The 26,199-nt window shown below is 34.3% G+C and overlaps 1 protein-coding gene across 5 annotated transcripts in view; it reads left to right on the forward strand.

Moving 5' to 3' along the window:
- The window catches only part of LOC110271260, a 61,620-nt gene extending 35,793 nt beyond the window's left edge, over window positions 1-25,827 (forward strand). Inside the window, exons 1-4 of one of the 5 annotated variants that reach the window (XR_002361772.1) lie at window positions 13,699-13,764; window positions 15,813-15,816; window positions 25,091-25,449; window positions 25,532-25,827. Coding sequence is in view for 2 of the 5 variants with exons in the window: in XM_021121790.1 (XP_020977449.1) it covers window positions 25,532-25,533 (2 nt within the window). In the remaining 3 variants the exon portion in view is untranslated. Of the gene's footprint in view, window positions 1-13,698; window positions 13,765-15,812; window positions 15,817-18,967; window positions 19,136-24,991; window positions 25,450-25,531 lie in introns of those variants that run through there. The other 4 variants (XR_002361771.1, XR_002361773.1, XM_021121790.1 and 1 more) reach the window with 4 other exon arrangements.

Here is a 26,199-nt window from a genome sequence, read left to right on the forward strand (position 1 = left end):
ATAACAAAATTTATTACTACAAATTAGACCCCTAATTTATTTTTAGTAAATTTTTTATAACAAATTTATTACTATAAAGTAGACACATAAACTATTGTACAAAGCACACATGATGAGCGAACCTTTAATTCACCTTAAAATTACTAAGATGTATCACAAAAGATGAAGTAGCGGTGCATATAACTCAACGTTTGACAGGTTATAGGGAAGATTATTCCTTGGAAGCTTAAGTGTTCTAGGTCCCAAATCGAAAGCCAAGACAACGGAAAAAAACTAAACGAATTCAAGTTGAGATTTTGACTGAGCAAAACCGATAGAAAAATTATGCAGACTAAGAGAAAAAACCTGGATAGGTTAAGGAAAGAAGTTACGCATTCTTCGAGGTTGCTTCAATAGACTGGAATTGAGGGACAATCAAGACTAAGGGGATGAAATCGAGGTGTATCGAGCCGTTTGAAGTATTAAGGCGGATTGGTGACCAACGACGTATCAAATAGTTTTACTACCATATCAGTTGAATTATAAGAAGATTTAACATTTCAAGTACTTTCAGTTAGAATGCACGATACCAATGTTGAGCGACTACGCGAAAGAGTAGTACCATTAGTAAAGGTTTTTTTGTAGTCGAGTTGGAATTGAGGAACTAACACACTTGAGAGCCTGAAATCCGGAATGGGAAGTGACTCCCACACCTATTATCAGGTAACTGGATCAGAATTTTTGGGACAAAATTCTTAATTAGGTGGGTAGGATGTTTTAACACCCTAACTTTTAGCACCCCATGATCGTACTAAAAGTCCAAGCATCACTTACCTCTATTCCTTTAATTATATACTATGTTTATTTAATATTGAGCCTTCGTGAATACGAACCGAAACTTTCACCAAGAAAACGAAGAGTCGGTACTTTAAATCATTTAATCACAAAATTATATATAGCCACGTAGCATTATTTACATAGACTTATTTCAAGATACTTAAATACAAGTCCTATCCCCTCTAAAAAACCAAAACGATAAACGACGAGGGAAAAATAAAATCTAAGAACTTAACTTGTAAATAGAATCTTCTATGCTCCTGTAGCTCCACACTAAACCTTTGCACCTGTAGGTGAAAGGGGTGGAGATAGGGGGTAAGAACTGAGGAGTTCTTAGTAGGGTCGGGGTGTAGAGTTATATTCATTTTATATATATTTGGTTCGCAATAACAGTCAACAAAGTACAATCCAATTCAACAATTATAGAACACAGAATCCAATCACAAGAACGCACAATCATAGAAGACACAATCACAACAAGTATGATGCATGTTTATCCCTAGTATAGCTAATGAGCTTATTTGTCGGTTTCGACCCGCTCCCGACGTAAAACAGCAACCTTTGTCTGAGTTTGGTTTCCAATGTCATAACCTCTGTAAGCAACCTTTGTCTTACAGGTGCGACTCTCTTGAGATGATGTATGCAAATATAACTTCTGTAAGCAACCTCTGTCTTACAAGTGAGGCTCTCTCTAGACAATGTATGTAGCGATAACTTCTGTAAGCAACCTCTGTCTTACAGGTGCGACCATCCCCTGGATTGGCCGATGTATCTTTGGAAAGCAAATCTCGGTGGACTCACCACCATATCTCCGCTCGTTTTCAGCAGGTAAACAATCATCTCTGCTTCTCTCCTTTTCTTTTCGTTCTTTCTTTCTTTTAAAACCAAAACCACCTCTTTATGCATTCTCTAAAACCTTTAAAACAATTTCACCAATTCTTCTTTCAATAGACAAAAAGAAACTATTTATTAGTTAAACCCGTCAGCAAGGCCTCTAGACTTTAGGGGAACGACAACCAATCTCATTTTTTTGAGTTCATTATAAATCCTTAACAATCATTATTTTCTTAAACTGAATTTAATCAAATAAAGTTTCTAAATCAAATCAAAATCAAATCATACAAATTAGAAGTTCCGAACCAATTTCAAAACCAAAACCAATCCCAAGTTCATCCCTAAAACTAATTCTTTTCAAAATAAATCGAACTCAATATATATACTTTTCTTAAATGAATTAAACTCAAAATATAACTATTTTCTGCATAAATAAAAAATTAAATAATACAACTTCTCAAATTCAATCTTTTTCTAAATAACATTTTAAACAAAGTCTTAAATTTTATAATAAAATTTTGCCAATATCTTCCGTAAAACTTGGACTTTGTCATCCTTCTCGGGTCCCATTCAAACTATTTTTCAAACTCTTTCTAATTGCTTCCAATAAATCAAAACTATTTCTAACATCAAAATACTTATAAACAATAGCGGAACTTGAAATAAAATTTTGGAGGGGCCAAATAGAAAATAATTGTCAAAATATTTTTTTATATGGACCTCATTTAAGATAAGCTTGTCTAATCTCATCTCTTTGATTTGGGTGATACTGCCAAATTTAAAGCCCTTTTTCAAGATCTCGTTCCAAAAAGTTAAAATTAAAGTCATCAGATATAACTTTTTGAACTTTTGAAGGTTATATCTCACTTTCTTCGAATAATAATAATAATAATAATAATAATAATAATAATAATAGTTTAATAATATCGACAGTCTAATCATCAATTTAGTTGTCGATTTTAACGATATTTTTTGTAGTGAAATTTATTTAAATTTTTGGTACCCAAATTTGAGCTTTAAATTTATTTTATTTGTCTTTTACAATTTTGTGAAATACTCTTTGTCTTCATGATACAATAAAATACACACTTTTTTCTAATATTAAAAATAAAAATATATTTTTTCTCAATGAAAAATAAATATGTCTGCAATGAAAAATAAATTTTTTCATTGCGCGCAATGAAAAATAAATATGTCTGCATGAATGTTTATTTGACGAATTAATTTAATTTTATCTTTAATGTTTTATTTCTTTTGATTTTGTATTAAATATTTTAATATATTTTACTTATATATAGTATTTACATTTATAACCTTCTTAAATTTATTTATTCTTTATTTGACCAATTGACTTTCAACCTCTATAAATATATAGCCATCAGTTTTAAAAAACAAAAGATCAGAACAAAAAGCATTACTGAAAATGTCTGCAAGAGTGAAATGTATCATGTTCTTATTCTTATTAGTTGTGTTACGACCACTTTCCATCAACGGTAGGTCAACGGTTGTGCAACAACCACTTGTCTTCAACGACAAGACAACGGTTGATGTAAAAAATAATGTAGAGGGCAATTTGGATCTTACCATTCACTGCAAATCTAAGGATGATGATCTTGGACCAGTGGTTCTCAGCCCAAATCAATCCTATCGGTTTACTTTTAATCCAAATATTTTTCGCACAACATTATTTTTTTGCACTTTTCGTTGGCCAGGTTCATGTCATTGGTTTGACATATATATACAAAAGAGAGATGAAATACTTTGTGCTACTCCATGTAGTTGGATTATAAAGAAAGGTGGACCATGCCGGGATTTACCTAGTTCGCATGATTGTTTTCCATGGAATTCAGACACATGTGTTCCATGACCCAAAAAAAAAAAAAACAAGAGACACGTGCGTTTGAAGATACTTTTATGTAATAGTGTTATGTACATATGATCATAGGGGATTGGGGAATCAATGAATAAATTGATCAATGTTGATCATATGAGACAACAAATATACGCCAAAAAAATATGTGAACTCTACAAATAAAATAAATAAATTCACGAATCATAAACAGTTTAGAAAAGTTTTTAATGATCTTTTTGTTTTTTTATAACTGTTTCTGATCTTTGATAAAGAAAAAAAATTTATTTTATGTTTAATTATTCTGTCGATCTTTATAATTTTATAAAATTTGCAATTAAGTTTTTATATTCTTTTTCTTTTAATTGGATCCATCGAATATTTTTCTGCAAATTGGATATATAGACAATTAAAACCAAATTAAATTGATTATATATTATTTAAAAAAAATATTCAGTTAATTTTAATATTTTTGAAATATTATATCAATGTTAGTAAACAAAATTATATGATTAACGTATTTTTAAAATAGTTTATCAAGAGAATAAAATAATACAGATTTTTATGATAATTTTAATATTCTCAAGTTATAAATGTAAAATAACAACGTGTTGCCCATTAGTACCTAGAATTTGTCAATTTTTTTTAATTAATAGTAATAAATTTAATAAATCTGGTTAAGAGATATAAAAATTTATTTTTTATTATAAGCTCTCAAAAACTTCTCTATATACTATATTTATTATGCAGTTATCTTCCAAGTGTCTGTGATCTTGCAATAGCACTCGCAGATTATCTTTACTCTTTACTCTTGATAACGCAACATACAACTGATCATGGATAAAAATTGATTTTAAAAGGTATATTCCAACTTTTGATAGTGTTTGTCTCTGAGACTTACTTATTATCATTACAAATGAAATAATAATTGAAAATTGTCTTTGTTGTGTTTGTGTTTGGGGCTGAGTTATGGTGCGGGTCAATTTGTCTGGACTGTGTCCCGTCCAAAAAAAAAAAGCTCTTCTGTAAGTAAGCACTAAATGACCTGAAATAAAAAAGTACCCAGATAATTTAGTTAGGTACATAGTACAGCATAGCAGAATATATATTTATTTTTTGCAATATCTATTTAGATTAATTTTTTATCATTGGTTACAATTATTTTTAAAATATTTATTTAATACATCATGTGCTAATACTAATAATATTTTTTAAAAAGATATATTCATAAAAATAGATATAATATAATTACAAATATAATATAAACAAATATGTTAATAAAAGGTTAAACCAATATGGTTACCAATGCTTTTGTTAAATTTTGCAAATTAGAGAATAAGTATGTCTTCAGTTGCTTGGTGATTACGTAGATAATTGAGTAATTGGGTTGCAGTTTGATTCCACAGTGTGCACCTTATTTTTTTCTTTATTTTTAAATAAAAGCAAAAATTAAGAGAAATAAATAGTAATATATCATGAAAAAGATAAAAGATTTTGCATATGAATAGATAATTTTTACAAAACAAAATCTCATTATGAAATATTAAAATTTTACATAATGCAAATCATGAAGATCAACCACAATGTAATGGTCACTTCTTATTTTTTACCATGATATCAGTTCTCATTTTTCAGTCAAGAGTCCAATAACATTTAATTGAAAAAAATTGAATTAAAAGTATCAAATTAAAGACAAATAAATGAATAATATAATAAATTACTTATAAATTAAAGAGATTTTACCAATTTATTTTATATTAAATGATAAAACTAACAATATATTAATAAAAAGATATACCTTTAAAAATGTCACAATACAATTTTAAACATTTGAGTAAATAAACTGTTAAATTTATGTTATCCATAAAATGATGCTATATATTATATAATTTCTTAGCAAAAATTAAATTAAAAAAGTTTTGTATAGGTTAATACAAATTAATTATGTACTAAATAAGTTGGATTGTTCGTTTGTTTGTTTCAATATATTAGCATGAGCAAGAAAATTGAAATGATTATCAGAAATTTTGTAACCCTAACTTTTAGCACCTCATGATCGTACTAAAAGTCCGAGCGCTACTTACCTCTAAACCTTTTTATTATATACTATTTAATATTGAGCCTTTACGCATAAAACTATCGATGGTTTTATTAAAACTTATAACTTTTTCAACAAGAACGAAGGTTTAGAAAGTATTAGAGATATGATTATTAGTGTTACATTGTCCTATCAGGTTACGCTTTTGGGATGAGTGGTTTCAGGACATGGTATTAGAGTTCCAGATCCGGAAGGTCAAGAGTTCGAACCTTGGTGAACCCAAAATTAGCTTTTTATAACATGAGATGTTTATTATCCCTGGTATCCGGATGGTTATCCCTGGTATCCGGATGGTTATTCTGCATAGTATAGGTGATGTTCATTTTATTCATAAACCAAAGATTTAGCCCATTGTACACATTGTACACTTAGGCCATTGGCTCCCTAGCACTACTCATATTAATAATACATTGTAGTATTACATACAAAAGCAATTAAAGAACCTACCCCCTTTGAATAAAACTCTAACTGACAAGACGAGAGAAAAAATAAATTCTAACAACTCAACTCGTAAACATATTCCTCTGTGCTCCCGCAACTTCGCAATAAGCCTTCGCACCTATAGTTGAAAGGGGTGGAGATAGGGGTAAGAACTGGGGAGTTCTTAGTAGGGTCAGGGTTCGAAGTTAAGTTCAATTTATATATACTTGGTCAGCAATAGCAGTCAACAAGGGAGAATTCAATTCAACAATTATAGAACGCATAATTCAAATAGCCATTTAGCACACTCAATCACAGGAAATACACTCACAAACAAATATGCGCAAACAAGTATGATACATGTCTATTCCTATCGCAGGTAATGAGCTTATTTGTCAGTTTCGACCCGCATCCAATGCAAATCGACTCACAAGTCAGATAAGACATTCCAGCAGCATAACCTCTGCAAGGTTTCAACCTCTTGCAAGTGCTGATTCCCCAGCTGAAGTATGCTGAACATGACCTCTGCAAGTACTTGCAGGTGCTGATTCTCTAGCTGAAGCATGTGCCACATTCTCCTGGAAGCCATTCCATACACACGTGCATCCCTGCACAATCATTCACACACAAGGCCCACGACCTCTAGTGAGCGCTACGTATCGCCGTCCTCACTGAGCTGTCTCTATTGTGTCAAGTGAGTGTTACGTATCGCCGTCCTCACTAGACACTTGGCACTAAGGCACAACAACACTCAATATCTTTTCAGTTTCTGCTCTCTGCCCTTCTATGGCAGAAGTCCCTTTTTACTTAATAAACCGAATTCAACACATAACTTGAAACAAAATCTATTCTCAAAAACTAAATGTAAAACCTTATACTTTCTTAATAAATCAAGCTAAAAATAAGACTTTCTATAATAAATCGAAATCAAATAGTTTTCAGTAATTGAAATATTTTCTTTAAAGCTCAGCCACTTTTTATTTTAATAAAATTTTGACCTTTCGAATCTTATGTTATTAAGTCAGACCAATAATTATTAACAAATCAAATCAATAATTTCACAAAAATAAGCTTATAAATCAGATTTTTAAAATGAAATCACTTTTCATATATTTTTACAAAAATTGGACAGCATTTCCCCTTAAAATTGGACTTTGCCACCATTTTCGGGTCCCAACTGAACTATTTTCAACCTCTTTTCAATCATTTCAAATCTCGATTCAATACCAACAAATCAAACTAGACAAATTCTAACATTTTCAAATTATCCCAACGTAATCCAGAAATCAAATTCATCAGAATAACTCAGTTTTTGGCTACACTTAAACCCTCCTAACCTCAAACTTATCACAAATATCAATATATCACAAAATTCAATATAAATTCAATCAAATTCAATTAACAAGTAATCACCACATCAATTCACTTATCAAATACCAATTTAACCGGTAAAAATTTACTAAAACCTTACCTCTATGCATAAATCAACAACAGAGCCTCCACATGAAGCTCGAACTCAAGGGATAGAGGAGCTACGTTACCGTCAACTTCTACTGGACAAAACTAAAGCCAACGTGTAGAGGAGAAGGACACGAACACTTTTATCAGATTAGATTTTTTATTGAAGTTACAGATCGCAAGAATCGAAGTCAAAAGTTTCAAGGGTTTCACAGTTTCTCTCTCTCTGTCCCACGTTCATTTTTCTCTCTTTCTTTTCTTTCAATATTGTTTTAGTTCCAAAAGGAAAGAATGAATATTAGATGGTGAAGAATAATGAATGCTGACAAGGTGTCCAACGTTTGGCTTTCTTAATCAAATAAACTTAAAAACAAAGTAATTTTCTTAAAAACAAAATCTCAATATAGTATAATAACTCAGAAATAACTAATTATTTAATTCTTGAAAATACAGAATGTTACAAATTTTACGATTATCGACCGAATTTACTATACATGATTCCTTTTTAAAAATTATTCTACAAACGTGTGAAGTCGGAAGATAAATTTCGCTTGATTCCTCAATCACAAAATTTGAGAAGACATTGACCTTTCCCTCAATGAGTTCATTCTCAAACATCTTTGCCAAATAATTCTTGATTGAACAATGAATTTTATCACACTGTAAAATAAATTAAATATAAAAGCTATTAGTATTTATAAAGTTATTAAATTGCACTCTCTTTGATTCGTGCAAGGGTTTACTTATCAAATAAACTTAAAATACGAACCACAAATATTTATGTACTGAACCTAGCATCACTTGAAAAAATCATAAAAAGTAATCAACTAACCTTATCATCCATCTGAACCATTTCTATTTCTATGTAAAGTGTATTGAAAGCAAAAAAGAATTAAAAAAAAGCATGGAAACAATTAATGTATATATATATAATAGCAATATGTGTATTATCATTGTATACTATATAAACATCTATATTTTTTTATTATACTATACAACTTAAAATTATAATATCATGTTACTATAAATATGGGTAATACGTTCTTATTTTACATTTATAGTTTGAGAATATTAAAATTATCATAAAAATCTGTATTATTTTATTCTCTTGATAAACTATTTTAAAAGTACATTAATCATATAATTTTGAACAGTAACATTTGTAACACCCTAATATTCAAATCCTTATGCTCGAGTCATAAGTCAATGATATTACGGTGGTACAACTCTCAGGTGGATTTTTTTTTAATAAATAAATATAGGTAATTTCGAAAGGAGTATTAACCGAAAAGCCTGAAAAGAGTAGAAATAAAATCGCGAAGACGTATCACTCACGTTTCGACAACAAAAGATAAACCATGAAGCCGAAAACGATATACGGACAGGCGTATAGGAGATTAAGAGATAGATAACAGATGGATATATATAACATAAGTAAATAGCCACTAGTCGCGACCCACGAAGTTTAGGCCGGCTAGAGTACAGTATGAAAGTAGTTGACAACAATATATCCTAATCTCTCCCGAAGGAAACATGAGAGCCTCTATAGGCAAATTCAAAGAGTTCAATACATAATATAATCTTTCCAAAACAAAGGTGGAGAGATTCTAAGCAAAACACAAAGTAGAGAAAATAAAGATCTTCGCCGTCTCTCAGACGACCCACAACTCACTTCTGAGCACCTGGACTTGTATCTGAAAAACAAGAGATATATATGGAATGAGAACCCCGGGCCCATGGGTTCCCAGTACGGTAAAAGTGCCAAATAAATACAATGCACTGCAATAAAAACTCACTAAGCATCCTAAACTTCTTCACCAATTATTCATCCTAGGTTCTCGCTAATCCATGAATAGGCAACTGTCATAAGGGAGTGCTAAATTTAATTCATGTTTCACATGTTTCCCAACTCGCTGACTCTTCCATGAATCAGACTTAGAATCATAAGCAAAACCATCATCAGTTGTTCTGCCTCAGCAATTCTATATGAATACATCATACCCTCGCCTGGAGCTAGTGAAATCACATCACTGCGTCTACCCAGGGAGCTCTAATTATCTCATTCAATAATCATCATCATCATGCAATCGCATCATCAATTCATCTCATCAAGAACAGCCCTCAACACCCACCGACACCAGCATGAGGGGCCTTTCAGTTGTACAAACACAAGCAATACAGGCAAGTAATACACAAATATGGTACAAGTAGAACAAGTAGCATATAGTCAGGTAACATGGCATATATGATGTAGAAATCCAAAACAAATAGGCAAACCCAAACAATTCAAACATATGCAAATGATGAATGCCTGCCCTATGGCTGATGATATCATCTGTCGGTTATATAGCCAACCCGACATGTCCTGGTAGCTAACCATTGGACAGAAACACCCATTGCGGAGCAAGTAGGTCTGAGCTATAACCCCCTTGCTACTACCCGCTCAACCCAGAGCCAGTGGAATAACCACTACTGCGGCTACTACCAGGCGGGTGTTTAAAAGCTCAACCTGGAGCGAGTGGATTTACCACTACTGCCGCTACTACCCAGGCGTCACAATCTCTGACCTGGAGCAAGTGGGACGAACCACAACCCTTGCTACTACCCAGGATCTCAATACATACATTCGTTTAGTTTAGAAGCAATCATCATTGTTATCAAATCTCAAACATTAACCTGGAGCAAGCGGGATGAACCACCACCCTTACTACTACCCAGGTATCACAAATATACATTTATTCAAAACTCCATAATTAAACTCATTTATCATAAACATTCTTTCCCGTCTCATACCCGGAGCAAGTGGACAATGCCACTGCCTACTACCCGGGGTCACACATCATATTTCAGCATTTTTCATTATTATCCATTTAACACATTCATTCATTAATCATATATGCATTTATACTCAGCCATAAACAGTAATGGCTTTGCCGTATCCCGGCAATAACTCAGCCATCCGGCTCATGGTTCAATCAAGAACTGACCATTTATCAATAAATATAGCCCTTCGGCTCATGGCATACACGGTACTTCCACCGTCATCCTCCATATCTCATATAATCATCTTTGATCATTATTAATCATAACCTTTCCCCTTGCTTCACTCGCAAGTTACCACATCTCCTAGCTCCTTTCTCATTGCTAGGCATATCATAATGATTTAATACATAAGGGGTGAGATCGGAGGCTTAGAAGTATGAGATTTGGCTTTAAAAACTCAAAAATTAACTTTGGCATGAAAACAAGACCACGCGTACGCGTGGATGGCCACAAAACTCATCGACGCGTATGCGTCATGCATGCGAACGCGTGGATTGAAAATTAGCCAAACGACGCGTACGCATGGGTGCACTTGCGCCCAGGCACAAAACTGGCACAACCTTGGCACAACTCTCGGGAAAATGGCTGGGCAGTTGGTACAGCGCATCGACGCGTCCGCGCACATCATGCGCACGCGTGGATGGTGACTTCTTGAAGAACGGCGCGTACGCGCCAAGTGCGCCTACGCGCGGAGGGTCATTCTGCTAAAAATTTTCTAAGTTAAAAGCTGCACCTCAAGCATATATCACAATATACATATCTCTAATGCATCATCATACCATCAAGGCATCAATAATCATAATCACATATATGATCACATAATATATCTCAACCAAACCAAACATACCTCATCTACATAATTTCACCCAAAATTACCAAATTCCACACTTCAACTCCCAAACCTTATTATTCAATAACCAACCTAATCATTCATATATTCATTATCTAAAATTCATCCAATCACTTATGCCATCATAAATGCACACATCGACTTACCTTTCTTACCTCTTTCCGGCCTCCGGCCCAATTTTCACAATTTAAATGCATAAACCACAAATCAATACTCATTACCCAGTACATCAAATTCTCAATACACCAAGCATACAAAGCCACACAATTCTCAACCTAATCATTAATTCACATTACATACCAACTATGCATATTAGCACCAACCATTTACATAATCCAAACTTAATCCTAGGGGCATCTAGCCTAGGAATTCTCCTCACAACACACGGTACTTAAATGAAACTTAAACCGTACCTCTTGTAGCCAAGCCAATTGAGCCTCTTCTATGGAAGTCTTCACCAACCTTAGCTCCAAGCCTCACCAAAACTCCTCAAGCAATACCAATCTCCCAATTGTGCACCAACATACCAAATACACTAACATAACCAATATCACATACATACATCAATCTAGGGCTCATAAAAATGACAAATCACAAGGGTTTGAGCACTTCTTATCTCAGCCCATATGAAGTAGGGATAGAACCCACTTAGAATCCATGTTGGAGTATCCCTAAACACCCAAAATCACAAGATTTCAACACTAACTACCCAAAAACGTGTAACAGTGGGGAATTTCAAAAACTGGGCAGAGATGAATGGAATACTCACCACAAAACTTAGATAGAATTGTAGAGGATGAGAAGAGCGACGCGTGGCCGCAAATGGCTCGTCAATCGGAGCTCCGTAGCTCAAGTTATGGTGGTTTGAAGATCAAAGAGAGTTAGGTTTTCTCTCTTCTCTTTTCTCTTCCCAAATCAGCGCCCCAACCCTTCCTTTTAGGGTAAAATGAGCTGAAATGCTCATAACTAATATTTATATATGTTGGGTCTTGGGCCCACTTAGGCCCGGTTTACTTATTTTTGTCTGTTGGCCCAATTTTGGGCCAAAACCTTTAAGATTAGCGCTCTAAATCGCACTTTAAATATTTCTACCTTTCCTAATTATAATTCCTCATTTCTTAATCTTATTTACTCATAATCAATTTTCTCAGCTGTAGTACCAGACAGATCTCAGCCGGTACTGCCGGTCAAAATTTCACTGCGCGCTTTTACGCAGAAAATTATGTTTTTCGACTTGGAAAAATTCACTGAATCCAAATATCATATTGAAATTATCAAATTCCAATCGCCAAATCTTCCAACCATATTCGCTCCTATTTAACTTATTATTTAATTAATTTCGGTTAGACCGGGTATTACAACATTGATATAATATTGTTTCAGATATATATTTTGCAGGCATCAAATGAGTATTGAGTTATTTTTTAGTGATTTTAAATTATTTATTGTTTATTAGAGAACTTTGTGCATTAGAATTCTCTAATAATTTATTGTTAATTTTGAGTTGATTTTGATATGTTCTTACTTCACAGTAAAACAACATACACAAATTTGTTGGTGGGTTTAAGAATTACTAAGTTATTTATTTATGGTTTTGAGTATTTATGTCTAATTTATTGAAGAAAGTAAATTACTAAAATTCATTAATAACTATTTAGAGTTAATACACTTAACACTAGATTTAAAAAAAAACAATACATAACATGCTACTTTTTATTAATCAAATTATTATAATTCAAATTAATTTTAACAAAATAATTTAAAATGATAATTTCAATCTTATCATGTGCATGGCTTGTAATATAATTGTAATATTGTAATATAATTATAATAAAGATATTTTTCTAAAATAAATTTAGAAGAAAGAATATTGCTTTCATTTTGGAGGAAAAATTAATTCATGAGAAATTGACACCTCACTTTTATTAGTTGATAATGCATTAAATATTATTTTATATACATATTGTAAGACTCAGGATTTTCGGAAAATCTTATTATGAGCTAATTTCAATTTATTTATTCATTAAAGATTTTAATTTCGGAAATTATTTTACTAAAGCTAACTAAATCTAGTTTTGATAATTAAATTAGAAATTTTATCTAATTTTATAATTATTGGGTAATTTGCATATTTAAATTATAAAGTTTAGGAATCGTAAAATAATAAGAATTTTTATGATTTGATTTAAATAATTATGATTTTAGAAATTAATATTTTAATTTTTATGAATAAAGAAAATTAATTATATTATCTATAGTTATCGAATTAGAATTATTTATTTGAGAATAATTTGTAAATTGATAATTAAATAGTATTTTTAATAAATATTAGTGTTGGATTAAAATAGGTTTTCAATTATTCTATTACCTTTAATTTTATAAAATTGTTATATTACTCATATGAATTTTATCCTAACTCTAAATTCCCAAATAAAACTCTAATTTTACAAATCCCTAACCCTAACCAAATGAAAAAAAAAGGGAAAGGGAAAGAAAGGAAATAGAAAGCTTGAGGGGGAAACAGAAGAGAAGAAAGAAAGGGAGACATAGGATGAGGGAGAAGAAGAGAGGGAAAGGGGGGAGAGCGCGCCGGTAGGAGTCACTGCCGCTCGTCGCGTGTAAAACCCGGTCAAACTGTAATTAATTAAATAATAAATTAAATAGAAGTGAATATGGTTAGAAAATTTAGCAATCGAAATTTGATAATTTAAATATAATATTTGGATTCAGTGAATTTTTCTGAGTGGGGTCGGCTACATGAATCAAACGACGCCATTGTGCTCTGTCATGTATCATGTCTACAGAGAGACCGTTTACATGTAGATCTCGTTTGACCACCTCATGGATGGTCTTCTTGGGTTTTCCTCTGCCTTTCGCCCTTTGTCCATCTTCCATCTCATCCACCCTCCTGACTGGATGTTCTATCGGTCTTCTTCTCACATGTCCAAACCACCTGAGACGCGATTCAACCATCTTTTCCACAATGGGTGATACTCCAACTCTCTCCCTTATATCTTCATTCCTTATTTTATCCAATCGCGTATGACCACTCATCCATCTCAACATCTTCATCTCTGCCACACTCAGCTTATGTTCGTGCTCCCCTTTAGCTGCCCAACACTCCGCACCATACAGCATAGCCGGTCTTATAGCGGTGCGATAGAATTTACCTTTAAGTTTTAAAGGCACTTTTTTGTCGCCAGATGCACTCCGCCATTTTGACCAACCTGCTTGGATCCTATGATTTACATCCTGTTCAATCTCTCCATTATCTTGTATGATGCATCCAAGATACTTAAAACTTTTAACTTTTTGCAGGATGTTTTCTCCAATCTTCACCTCTATATTGGAGTTTTCCCTTCTCAGACTGAACTTACATTCCATATATTCCGTCTTGCTACGGCTTATGCGCAGACCATACACTTCTAGAGCTTCTCTCCATAACTCCAACTTCTTATTTAGGTCTTCCCTTGACTCTCCCATAAGGACGATATCATCGGCAAAAAGCATGCACCATGGCACAGGCTCTTGGATGTGCTTTGTGAGTACTTCCAAGACTAATGTGAAAAGGTATGGACTTAAGGATGATCCCTGGTGTAATCCTATACCAATAAGGAATTTCGATCTATCTGGTACTGCAGCTGAAAAAATTAATTATAAGTGAATAAGGCTAAGAAATTAGCATTTATAATTAGGAAAGGTATAAATATTTAAAATGCGATTTAAAACCCTAATCTTAAAAATTTTGGCCCAAAATTGGGCCAACGAACAAAAATAAGTTAAACTGTGCCCAAGTGGTCCCAAGACCCAATATATATAAACATTAGTTATGAGTATTTCAACTCATTTAGCCTAGAGAATGAGAGAGGGGGCACTGAAATGGAAGAGAGGTGAGAGGTGAGGGTTTCAACTTCAATTTCAATCTTCAAATCACCATAACTTTTGATCCGGAACTCCGATTGATGAGCTGTTTGCGGCCACATGTCGCCCTTCTCATCCTCTACAATTCTATCTAAGTTTTCTGGTGAGTATTATATTCATCTCTGCCTAGTTTTCGAAATTCCCCACTGTTATGCATTTTTGGGTAGTTAGTGTTAAAATCTTGTGATTTTGGTTGTTTAGGGATACTCTAACATGGATTCTAAGTGGATTCTATCCCTATTTCATATGGGATAAGGTAAGAAGTACCCAAAACCTTGTGATTTATCATTTTCATAAACCCTAGGTTAATGTGTATATGTGAAATTGGTTATGTTAGTGTATTTGGTGATTTTGGTGCACAATTGGGAGGTTGGTGTTGCTTGAGGAGCTTTGGTGAGGCTTGGAGCTAAGGGTTGGTGGAGACTTCCAAGAAGAAGCTCAATTATTTTGGCTACAAGAGGTACGGTTTAAGTTTTATTTTAGTACCGTGTGGTGTGATGTGAATTCCTAGGCTAGATGCCCCTAGGATTTAGTTTGGATTGTGTGAATGGTTGGTACTAATATGCATAGTTGATATGTAATGTAAATTAATGAATGGATTGAGGATTGTGTGAATTTGTATGTATGGTGTGTTGAGAATTTGATGAATTGGATAATGAATATTGGTGTGTGGAATATGCAATTAAATTGTGAATTTGGGCCGGGGGCCGTGAATCTTGAGCCAAAGGCCGGAAAGAGGTAAGGAAGGTAAGTTGATGTGTGTATTATGTGATGATATAAGAGATTGGATGAATTTTTGATATTGAATGTGTGAATAATTGGGTTGGTCATTGAATAATATGGTTTGAGGAATTAAGGTGTGAAATTTGATAGTTTTGGGTTAAATTGTGTAGATGAGGTAGGTTTGGTTTTGGTTGAGTGTAATTATGTGAATATGGTTGGGTTGTGGTCATTTGGATGAGTGGAGATGAATTTGGCTTGTGAACATTGGAAAAATTGGTGATTTCAATTTTTGGGTAAAAACTTATTTTTGACCAACTTTGACGGTCCGTAACTCGGTCCACGGAGTTTGGAATTCTTCAAAATTGGATTTTTATGAAAGTTTATTCAACGATCTTTTCAACGGTTCAGAAATGGTTGAAAAAGGAATTTTGTAGAAGAAGTTATGTGTGTTGGGAGTTTGAAGTTTGAAAATGTAATTCTGCAGCTTTTTAACTTTGTAAAATTTTTGGCAAATCGTACTCCCTCGCGTACGCGTCACTTTCAAATTTCCACTCCCCTACGCGTGCGCCTGGCCGACGCGTACGCGTTGATGTACTGCTTCAAGCGCCCAGCCAAGGTTCCCGAGAGTTGTGTGGGTATTGTGCTGGTTTTGTGCGTGGGGCACAAACCGCACCCACGCGTACGCGTGGCTGTCGCGCAGGCGTCACTTTACTTTTCTCCCATCCACGCGTGCGCGTGGGCAACGCGTACGTGTCACTATAACTTTCTTGCTTTCCACGCGTGCGCATGGACGACGCGCACGCGTGACCCCATTTTCACCCCAAAGTTGATTTTGAGTTTTCAAGCCAAATTTCAGACTTCTAAGTCTCCAACCTCACCCATTATGTCCTCAATACTTATAGTATGCCTAGTGATGGAAAGAGGCTAGGAGATGTGGTAACTTGTGGACGAAGTAAGGGGAGAATTAATGTTGAATTATGATTAACAATGACTGTATGAGTTGCTGAGGGTCATGATGAAAGTGCGGTGTACGTCATGAGCCAAAGGGCTGTATTTGATAATGATTATTGGCTGGTTATGGGATATATTATGAGCTAGATGGCTATGATAAATATTGATTTATGGCTGGAAATAAAAATATGGCTTTGAATGATTGCTTTATCTTGAGCGCTCTTTCTCGGAAGTGCGACCCCAGAGAGATGAAGGGAGGTGAGGATCCCCTTCCTTGTTCCTCCTGGTATTGTAAAATCGCCCCCAGCTAGATGGTGGGAGGTTAGGATCCCCTCCTTGGTTCCTCCTGGGCATATGAGAACGTACCTCCTGGGTAGATACAAGGGTTGTGGTTGCGTCCCACTTGCTCCAGGTTGGTTTGTATAGAGGCTCCCCGGGTGGACGCAAGGGTTGTGGTTTCGCCCCACTTGTCCCGGGTTATGATGAATGATGTATAAAATGTGCAATCATGTGATGTATAAATGACGATATGGTCATGATGAATATGGAATGTTATGAATGAATGTGAAATGATTATCTGAGATACGAGTTTCCCTGGATGAAAGCAGTGACTAGCCACCACGAGCTCCAGGTTGAGACTCGATACTCTACTGACCCTATGTCGTAAGTGTGGCCGGACACTGAGAAAGTTTCGGATGAGCTCGCCCCCGTGGATAAACACCAGTGTGGGTGTTGTATGATTATGATTATGATCATGTTTATGATTGAGAATAACTCGAGTTGGGGATGCACGACAGAAGGACAGTCCAATGGTTAGCTACCAGGACTTGTCGGGTTGGCTTTATAACCGACAGATGAAACTCATTAGCCATAGGGCAGGCATACATCATTTGCATATGTTTGAATTTTTTGGGTTTGCTTATTTATTTTGGATTGCTATATCTTATATGCTATGTTACCTGATTATGTACTACTTGTTCTACTTGTACTTTAATTGTGTATTACTTGTCTGTATTACTTGTGTTTGTACAACTGAGAGGTCCCTCATGCTGGTGTCGGTGGACGCTGAGGGCTGTTCTTGATGAGATGAGTTGATGATGTAATTGAATAATGATGATGATTATTAAATGAGATAATTTGAGCTCCCTGGGTAGACGCGGTGAAGTGATTTCACTTGCTCCAGGTTAGGATTTGATGTATTGACATAGAATTGCTGAGACAGAATGGCTGGTGATGGTTTTGTTTATGACTCTGATTCTGATTTGTTGGAGAGTTAGAGAGAGTTGAGAAGCATAAAAGTTATGATTTAGATTTAGCATTCCCTTATGACAGTTGCCTATTTATGAATTAGTGATAACATAGGATGAATAATTGGTAAAAGGAAGTTCAGGATGCTTAGTGAGTTTTTATTACAATGCATTGTATTTATTTGGCACTTTTACCATACTGGGAACCCATGGGTCGGGGGTTCTCATTCCGTATATATCTCTTATTTTTCAGATACAAGTCCAGGTGCTCAAAAGTGAGTTGTGGTTCATCTGAGAGAAGGCGAAGATCTTTATATTCTCTACTTTACTTTTTGCTTAGAATCTCTCCACCTTTATTTGAAAACTTATATTATGTATTGAACTCTTTTGAACTTGCCTATAGAGGCTCTTATGTTTCTTTTGGGAGAGATTAGGAGATACTGTTGTCAACTACTATCATACTATACCCTAGTAGGCCTAGACTTCGCCGGTCACGACTAGGGGCTATTTACTTATATTATATACCTATGTATTGTCCTTATCTTATTCTTCTTTATTTGGCTCTTATTCTCCGTCGCGCCCTGTGCTGCCAGCTTCATCGCACCTGATCGTCATCATCGCTGCCGGACCTCCGTGTCGCACCAGTGTCGCGACTTATATCGAGCCACCACAAGCAGGACCCGAGGTGAAGAGAGAGACATAACGACGCGAGGAGAGAGAAAAGTCATTGTGGGGTGGTTTCTGCCACCGCTGCTTTCTCCGCCATCGCTGTCTATGGAGCTCACTGCCGCCGGAGTCACGAGATGAGATGGGGGAGGAGACCATCTTCCCTGTTGTTGTTGTAGTCACCGTGCTGCTACTGCTATGCTTCGTTTTCTTGTGTTCCTTAATTACTGTAAGTTATTTTTGTTTCTGAACCTCTACTACTACTGTCCTGCTATCCGTTGATTGAGAACTTTTAGGCGTTGATGTTTTAGGATTAAGCCGCTGCAGCTGTGGTCTGTAACAGTTGATGCTCTTTAAGAATCATTGCTGCTGGGGTGACTGGAATTGCTACTGCTAGTTCTAACATTGCTACCGTTGCTGTTGACTTGCCCCAATTCAAGTTCAGTCTCACTGCCCTAGGTCTAGCCTTTCTTCTAACTCTGTTTCACTTTTATACTCTGAACTGCCTTAGTCTCATTTATCTGTTTGTTATGGTTTTAATTCCATTCTAGTTTCGGTGTCACCTTGAATTTTCAGAGTTATTTATGCGTTTGATTCCATCAAATTCGATGTTGCTGCGAGTGTAATCAGAGTTGGTGATGCTGCTATCGTCCCGGTTGTGTTGGAATCACCACTACTGCTGTGAGTTTAGGCTAAGCGGGAGTGTTGTGTTAAATTTTGCAATTACAACATTGAGGTAGGGGTTTTTCTAAAAATTTATTTTATATTACAGAGTTGTTATAAATAGATATTGATGAAAAAATATATACTTCTGTGATTTTGTTTGTCTTGTGGATGTGGTTGTTTGCTAGATTGAATTATTGGTTGCTTGATTGCTTGAGTGGTGTACGGTTGTTGATAAGAAATTGGTTTGAAAAGTTATTTACTTGATTATTATGAAAAGTGGTTTTTCTAGGTTTTGAAGTTAATTTGATAATGTAGACGAATCGGATTTGAAAATGATTTGAGATATGAAAATGAATTAATTTTGGAAGCAGTCTACTTTTGAATTAGTTTGATTTTATAAATGATTTAATATTTGAGCTGGTTTAATTTTGAAAAAGATTTATTATTGAAAATGGTTGGATTTGAAAATAATTTGATATTAGAACTGGTTGAATTTTGGAAAATGACTGAGATTTGGAAATGGTTGAGAAAGGGTTTGAGGAATGTTTGGATGGGACTCGAAAAGGGCGGCAGAGTCTGATTTTTAGAGGAGATGCTGCCGAAATTTTATAAATATTGGAAGTTTCGTTTGAAGTAATTATTTAAAAAAAAATTGGTTTTAAACATTATATATTTTAAGATAGATTTATTTAGAAATGAAAAAATCATGTTTTGAATTGGGATTGTTGATGAACAGAATGGAAGGAAGGATGAGGAGAATTGACTTTGAAATATGATTTTTGAATGAATTTGGAAATGAGATATGGATTGACAAATGATGATGATATTGAGAATGACTTAGATATTGATGAATGTTGAAATGACCCTACGACGTAAGGGTGACCAAGCACGTATAAATTTTCAGGAATGGTACCTCCATTGAGCGATTTGATATATATATGAGAAAAAGCTATGCATAGACTCATGGGAATGCACGTCGTGGGATAGTCCAAGGGTTTAGCAAACCGGACTTGTCGGGTTGGCTGTATAACTGACAGATGAGCTTATTAACCATAGGACAGGCATGCATCATATGCATTTGTATGCTTTGCTTGGGTTTGAATTTGTTTTGGTTTGCCTAATTGTTAAACTGATATTAACTGCTACCTGAACTATTTGCTGTAACTGCTACCTAAACTTGTGCTTTCCTTGTCTGTTTTGCCTATGTTTGTCCTAGTGTGCTACTTTTGAGAATGAGCTTTGGTGCTAAATTGATGATTCCATTGATTGATTGTGTGGTTGGTTTCTGATTAAGATTTTCTTATAAGAAAATAAAGGTTTTGGATTTCTGGATATTTAAATATTGATTTTCAAAAAGGGTTTTTGGATGACTAGTTAGTTTTTTAAAAGATTCAAAGGACGAACAATAATCACTGAGCTTAAAAATAGATTTCTCTTTAAATATCTTATTATGACAATTCTGAAACTCTGTGGTGAGACCGTGTGGTTAGGTTCTCACTCCCTACAGCTTTATTTTTTTCAGGAGACGGATGAAAAAGCTCACGATCGAAGGGTTGTTTTGCGTTTCTCTTAGTCGACAATACTGTTTAGTTTTTTTTATTTACTTGTCCCTCGCCATCAATATTATATTATGTAAGAGGGATATGAGTTGTATGATTTGTATGTATATAATATGTATGAGTTACTTGAGTAAGAATTTTCGTACTTGTATATGCTTGTTTTATTTTATTTAAAAAAGTGCTCTTTTTCCGATTTTCAAAAGAACAGTGATACGATTTCGAGTCAAAGGCTCCTATTTTATTGTTAAGTATATGAAGTCATCGTAATACTTCTTGCTATCAGAGTAGCGCAGCTGGAAGCGTGACATTCTGATAGTGAGGGTGTTACATTATGGTATCAGAGCAATTCATCCTGATTAGAGCTTTGGGAATGGACTGACTATGCTTCATTGCATTCTCTGAGTATCTGTCATGTTGTAAGTCTTGTCCAAGTAACAAGAATTAGAGCTCTATGCACATGATTGCCTATCAATTAACACTGTTAGCTTACCATTGCATATCTGTTGATGTTAAGTCTGGCCAACTTAATGTTGATGACTTAAGTGAACGGGAAAGTTAATAGGTAATTATAGGCGAATTGGAATTGATAAGTAATAGGTAATGCGAGTTACGTGGTTCGGGGATACTAGAATTTGCTTTTCGTGCTTGGTTTCGACTTATGATTCTTGTTTACGTTGCTTCGGTTGGCATATTGTTTCTTCTTTACTATTCTCATGGAAGTTCCTTGACTCGGGTTTTTTCTTTGAACCATGATTTGACCATTCTCTGACCATATTTTATTATTCGTCCATAACCTTGTTTACTTGTATTCCTGAGAATCTGCTTGAGACTTTCAAAACATATCTATCTTTATTATTGATTATGTTCTTCTTCATAAAATCTTGTTCTCATTGATCTGATCTTAAACCTGTTTTGGCGTGATGTATGATCCCTAAGTCTTGAGCGATTTGAACCTTGAGAGTTATGGTTCGAACTAAGCTAAATATGTAATTTGATTCTTTTGTTTCATACTTAATGTATACTTTGATTTGATCATATTTTTTATTATCTCTTAAATTTTCCTACTTAATTCTGTTTCACAACCACCCTTCGAATTTTTTATGAGATCCTTTTAATTTAGCATATACTTTCCTACATGGATTAAAGAATTTCTTTATATGGTTTAAATCTGTTTATCTACAATACTTCACATATTCTTCTATAGACATGTGAAAACAATTTCTACTTTAGATTTCCTTCATTGACTACAACTTGATTTACTTTCAACCTTATCACAATTTTTAAACGTATTTTTATGTGATTTTTCATCTAAGTATTTTTCAAGACTCTTGAGAAAATATTTTTACTCATAGCCCAATTAAATTTTATTTTGCAACTCAGCTCAAATCCAGTTTAAATGAATACACCATTCTTCCTCTTGATTGTTCCTTTTGAAGTTCTTAGATTTAAATTCCTTCTTAGGATTACAACTTGATTTTCTACCAACCTCGCATTTATTTTTATGCAAATTCTTATTTGATTATGTAAAGTGTCTTTCAAGGTTTTTGAGGAAATATTTTATCTTTAACCTAAGCAATTTTCATTTCACAAATCTTGCATAATCTAGTTCGACTTGAAATTGTTTTAAAATGACGCAATATTTATGCTTTTACTAATTCTCTTGAATTTTGTAAATAATCGCCCTGTTCTCTTTTAGGGTTTCTATTGAAGTTCTTTAAAATCAAAATTCTTTCCTATTTGTATTTCGATTCTTTCTTCTGACATATTTCACGACTTTTAACCATTCTAGTTTGTTGGTAACTAGAATCATTCCTTCATATTTTTATGAACTTTGTGCTTTTCTAATTTGGTTTCAGCTTGTTTTGATCAAATTTACCACTACTATTTTCTTATTTTTTTGGAGTTCCTAGATTCAATATTTCCTGTTAAGATGTGAAATGACTCTTTCTAAAACGTTTTTTCATGTCTATACATTGTTGCTTAGTTGTAATCCTACACCTCCTTCCGAATTCATGTGAATCTTATCCTTGTCGCTTATTCTTCTCTTCCTGCGATTTGTATCTCTTTGAACATACTTAACACATCTTAATATTATTGAATATCCTTATAAAGTGTGATTTCTAGTATATTCTTAGATTTTTTTAAAACCTTTTAAAACAAGATTTGATTTATTTTTATGCAAGGTTGTTGTTGACTTTGCATTCCTTTACTTGGGCAGTGCCTCTCTTTGCTGTAACTTGAATTTATTTTGGTGCGACACAACCATCTCTTGAAGTTTTAATAAAATCTCTTTTAACTTAGCTTACACTCCTTTACTTTGAAAATTTTTGTATGTGATTTAAATCTGTTTGACTATAATGTATCCTCTTTTTCTTTTATAAGCAAAACAAGAAGAAATGAGAAAAATGCAATTTTGCTATTAACCAAATTAATCTTTCCTTTGTCAAACTTTGTAAAGACTATTTCAACTTGGATTTATATTGAAATATTGCCACATTCACGCCTTTATTATTCTTTTGAAAGATGCTTGTTACTTATCTTCTCTTTTAGAATGTGAAATGATTTCTCCTTAAGTTTTTCCTTCTTCATGAATAATGTATTCGAAAGTATTTTTAAATCATACTTTTGAGTTCTGTGAGTTTTGTCTTTGGATTTGGATATTCTTCTTCTGCAAATCTCATATTTATTTGACTCAACTTGAATTCGTTTCAAAATACTGCATTGTCCTATCGAATTCCTTCGATTCAAAAGTTACCTTTAAAATTGTCAGTTGATTCTTTTCCAGCACTCTTCATTGCTTGTACATCCTTGTCAACTTATGATTTCAACAATTATTTCAGATTCTCGTGAATGTGGTCCTTGCCACTTTTCTTTCTTTTCTAAGGTCTATTATCCTTCTGAGTATACTCGAGATTTGTTTTGGTATCTTGTGCAACCGTTAAAATTAGTAAACGACACATTAGTCTAGGTCACGTTTAGTGGGCGCAAAAGGTGAAACTTGTATGTGTACAATGTCACAGGGAGTTGTGGAACCTTGTTTTACGTGAAAAAAATTGTGGATGTTAAGTTTGTGACTACTAAGATTTGCAAAGTGTTTGATGAGGTTGAGAACCCTCAGATGAGTTGATTGATGAAGTACAATTGAGAATGGTGGAAATAAGTTATGTTGAAATTTGAATAGTTGAATATTTGAGTTGGTGCGAGATCAGTGTGCGAATGTTAAGCACGTCGTTTTAACCCCAGCCTGTTTTATAACCTTTCACCGCCTTGCTTTACCACTACATATTTGAACCATGTCATCATTTGCATCAAGCTTGCCTTGTAATTTCTATCTTGCAATCGCATTCCTACCCTTATATCTTTATACAATGTGATAATCAAAGTATTTGAAACTATATAAATATGAATGCTAAGGTTCTTTGCTTTTTACATAGAGTCTTAAAACATGTAACGTTTTCTGTAATACGCTAATTTTCGAGGACGAAAATTTTTATAAGATGGGTAGGATGTAAGACTCAGAATTTTCGGAAAATCTTATTATGAGCTAATTTTAATTTATTTATTCATTAAAGATTTTAATTTAAGAAATTATTTTATTAAAGCTAACTAAATCAAGTTTTGATAATTAAATTAGAAATTTTATCTAATTTTACAACTATTGGGTAATTTGCATATTTAAATTATAAAGTTTAGGAATCGTAAAATAATAAGAATTTATATGATTTGATTGAAATAATTGTGATTCTAGAAATTAATACTTTAATTTTTATGAATAAAGAAAATTAATTATATTATCTATAGTTATCGAATTAGAATTATTTATTTGAGAATAATTTGTAAATTGATAATTAAATAGTATTTTTAATAAATATTAGTGTTGGATTAAAACAGGTTTTCAATTATCCTATTACTCTTAATTTTATAAAATTATTATATTACTCATATGAATTTTATCCTAACTCTAAATTTCTAAATAAAACCCTAATTTTACAAATCCCTGACCCCTAACCAAATGAAAAAAAAAGGGAAAGGAAAAGAAAGGACACGGGAAGCTTGAGGGGGAAACAGAAGAGAAGAAAGAAAGGGAGACAGAGGACGAGGGAGAAGAAGAGAGGGAAAGGGGGGAGAGCGGGCCGGTGGGAGTCAATGCCGTTCGTCGCGCCGTTGTCGTCACCGATGATGGAGGACCGAGGAGAGTGTGTCGCGGAGAAGGGGGAGCTCGCGCGAGTGAGGAGCGTCGTCACCGCTGTCGCGCCTTGTGCTGCCAGCTTCATTGCACCTGATCATCATCATTGCTGCTGGACCTCCGTGTCGCACCGGCGTCGCGAGTTGTTATCGAGCCTCCACAAGCAGGACCCGAAGCGAAGAGAGAGACAAAACAACGCGAGGAGATAGAGAAGGCATTGCGGGGTGGTTTCTGCCGCCGCTGCTTTCTCTGCCATCGCCGTCTGTGGAGCTTGCCGCCGCCGGAGTCACGAGCCGAGGTGGGGGAGGAGGCCATCTTCCCTATTATTGCAGTCACCGTGCTGCTACTACTACGCTTCATTTTCTTGTTTTCCTTAATTACTGTAAGTTATTTTTGTTTCTGAACCTCTATTGCTACTGTCCTGCTATCCGTTGATTGAGAACTTTTAGGCGTTGATGTTTTAGGATTAAGCCGCTGCAGTTGTGGGCTGTGACGGTTGATGCTCTTTAAGAATCGTTGCTGCTGGGGTGACTGGAATGGCTACTGCTAGTTCTAACGTTGCTACCGTTGCTGTTGACTTACCCCAATTCAAGTTTAGTGTCACTGCCCTAGGTCTAGTCTTTCTCCTGACTCTGTTTCACTTTTATACTCTGAACTGCCTTGGTCTTGTTTATCTGTTTGTTATGGTTTTAATTCCATTTTAGTTTCGGTGTCGCCTTGAATTTTCAGAGTTGTTTTTGCGTTTGATTCCATCAAATTTGATATTGCTGCGAGTGTAATCGAAGTTAGTGATGTTGCCATCGTCCCGGTTGTGTTGGAATCGCCACTACTGTTATGAGTTTAGGCTAAGCGGGACTGTTGTATTAAATTTTGCGATTGCGACATCGAGGTAAGGGTTTTCCTAAAAATTTATTTTATATTACAGAGTTGTTATAAATAGATATTGATGCAAAAAAATATACTTCTGTGATTATGTTTGTCTTTGTGGATGCGGTTGTTTGCTAGATTGAATTATTGGTTGCTTGATTGCTTGAGTGGTGTACGGTTGCCGACAAGAAATTGGTTTGAAAAGTCATTTACTTGATTATTATGAAAAGTGGTTTTTCTTAGTTTTGAAGTTAATTTGATAATG

Source organism: Arachis ipaensis, chromosome B04 (genome assembly GCF_000816755.2).
Source record: "Arachis ipaensis cultivar K30076 chromosome B04, Araip1.1, whole genome shotgun sequence".
In the NCBI taxonomy this organism is placed as follows: Eukaryota; Viridiplantae; Streptophyta; class Magnoliopsida; order Fabales; family Fabaceae; genus Arachis; species Arachis ipaensis.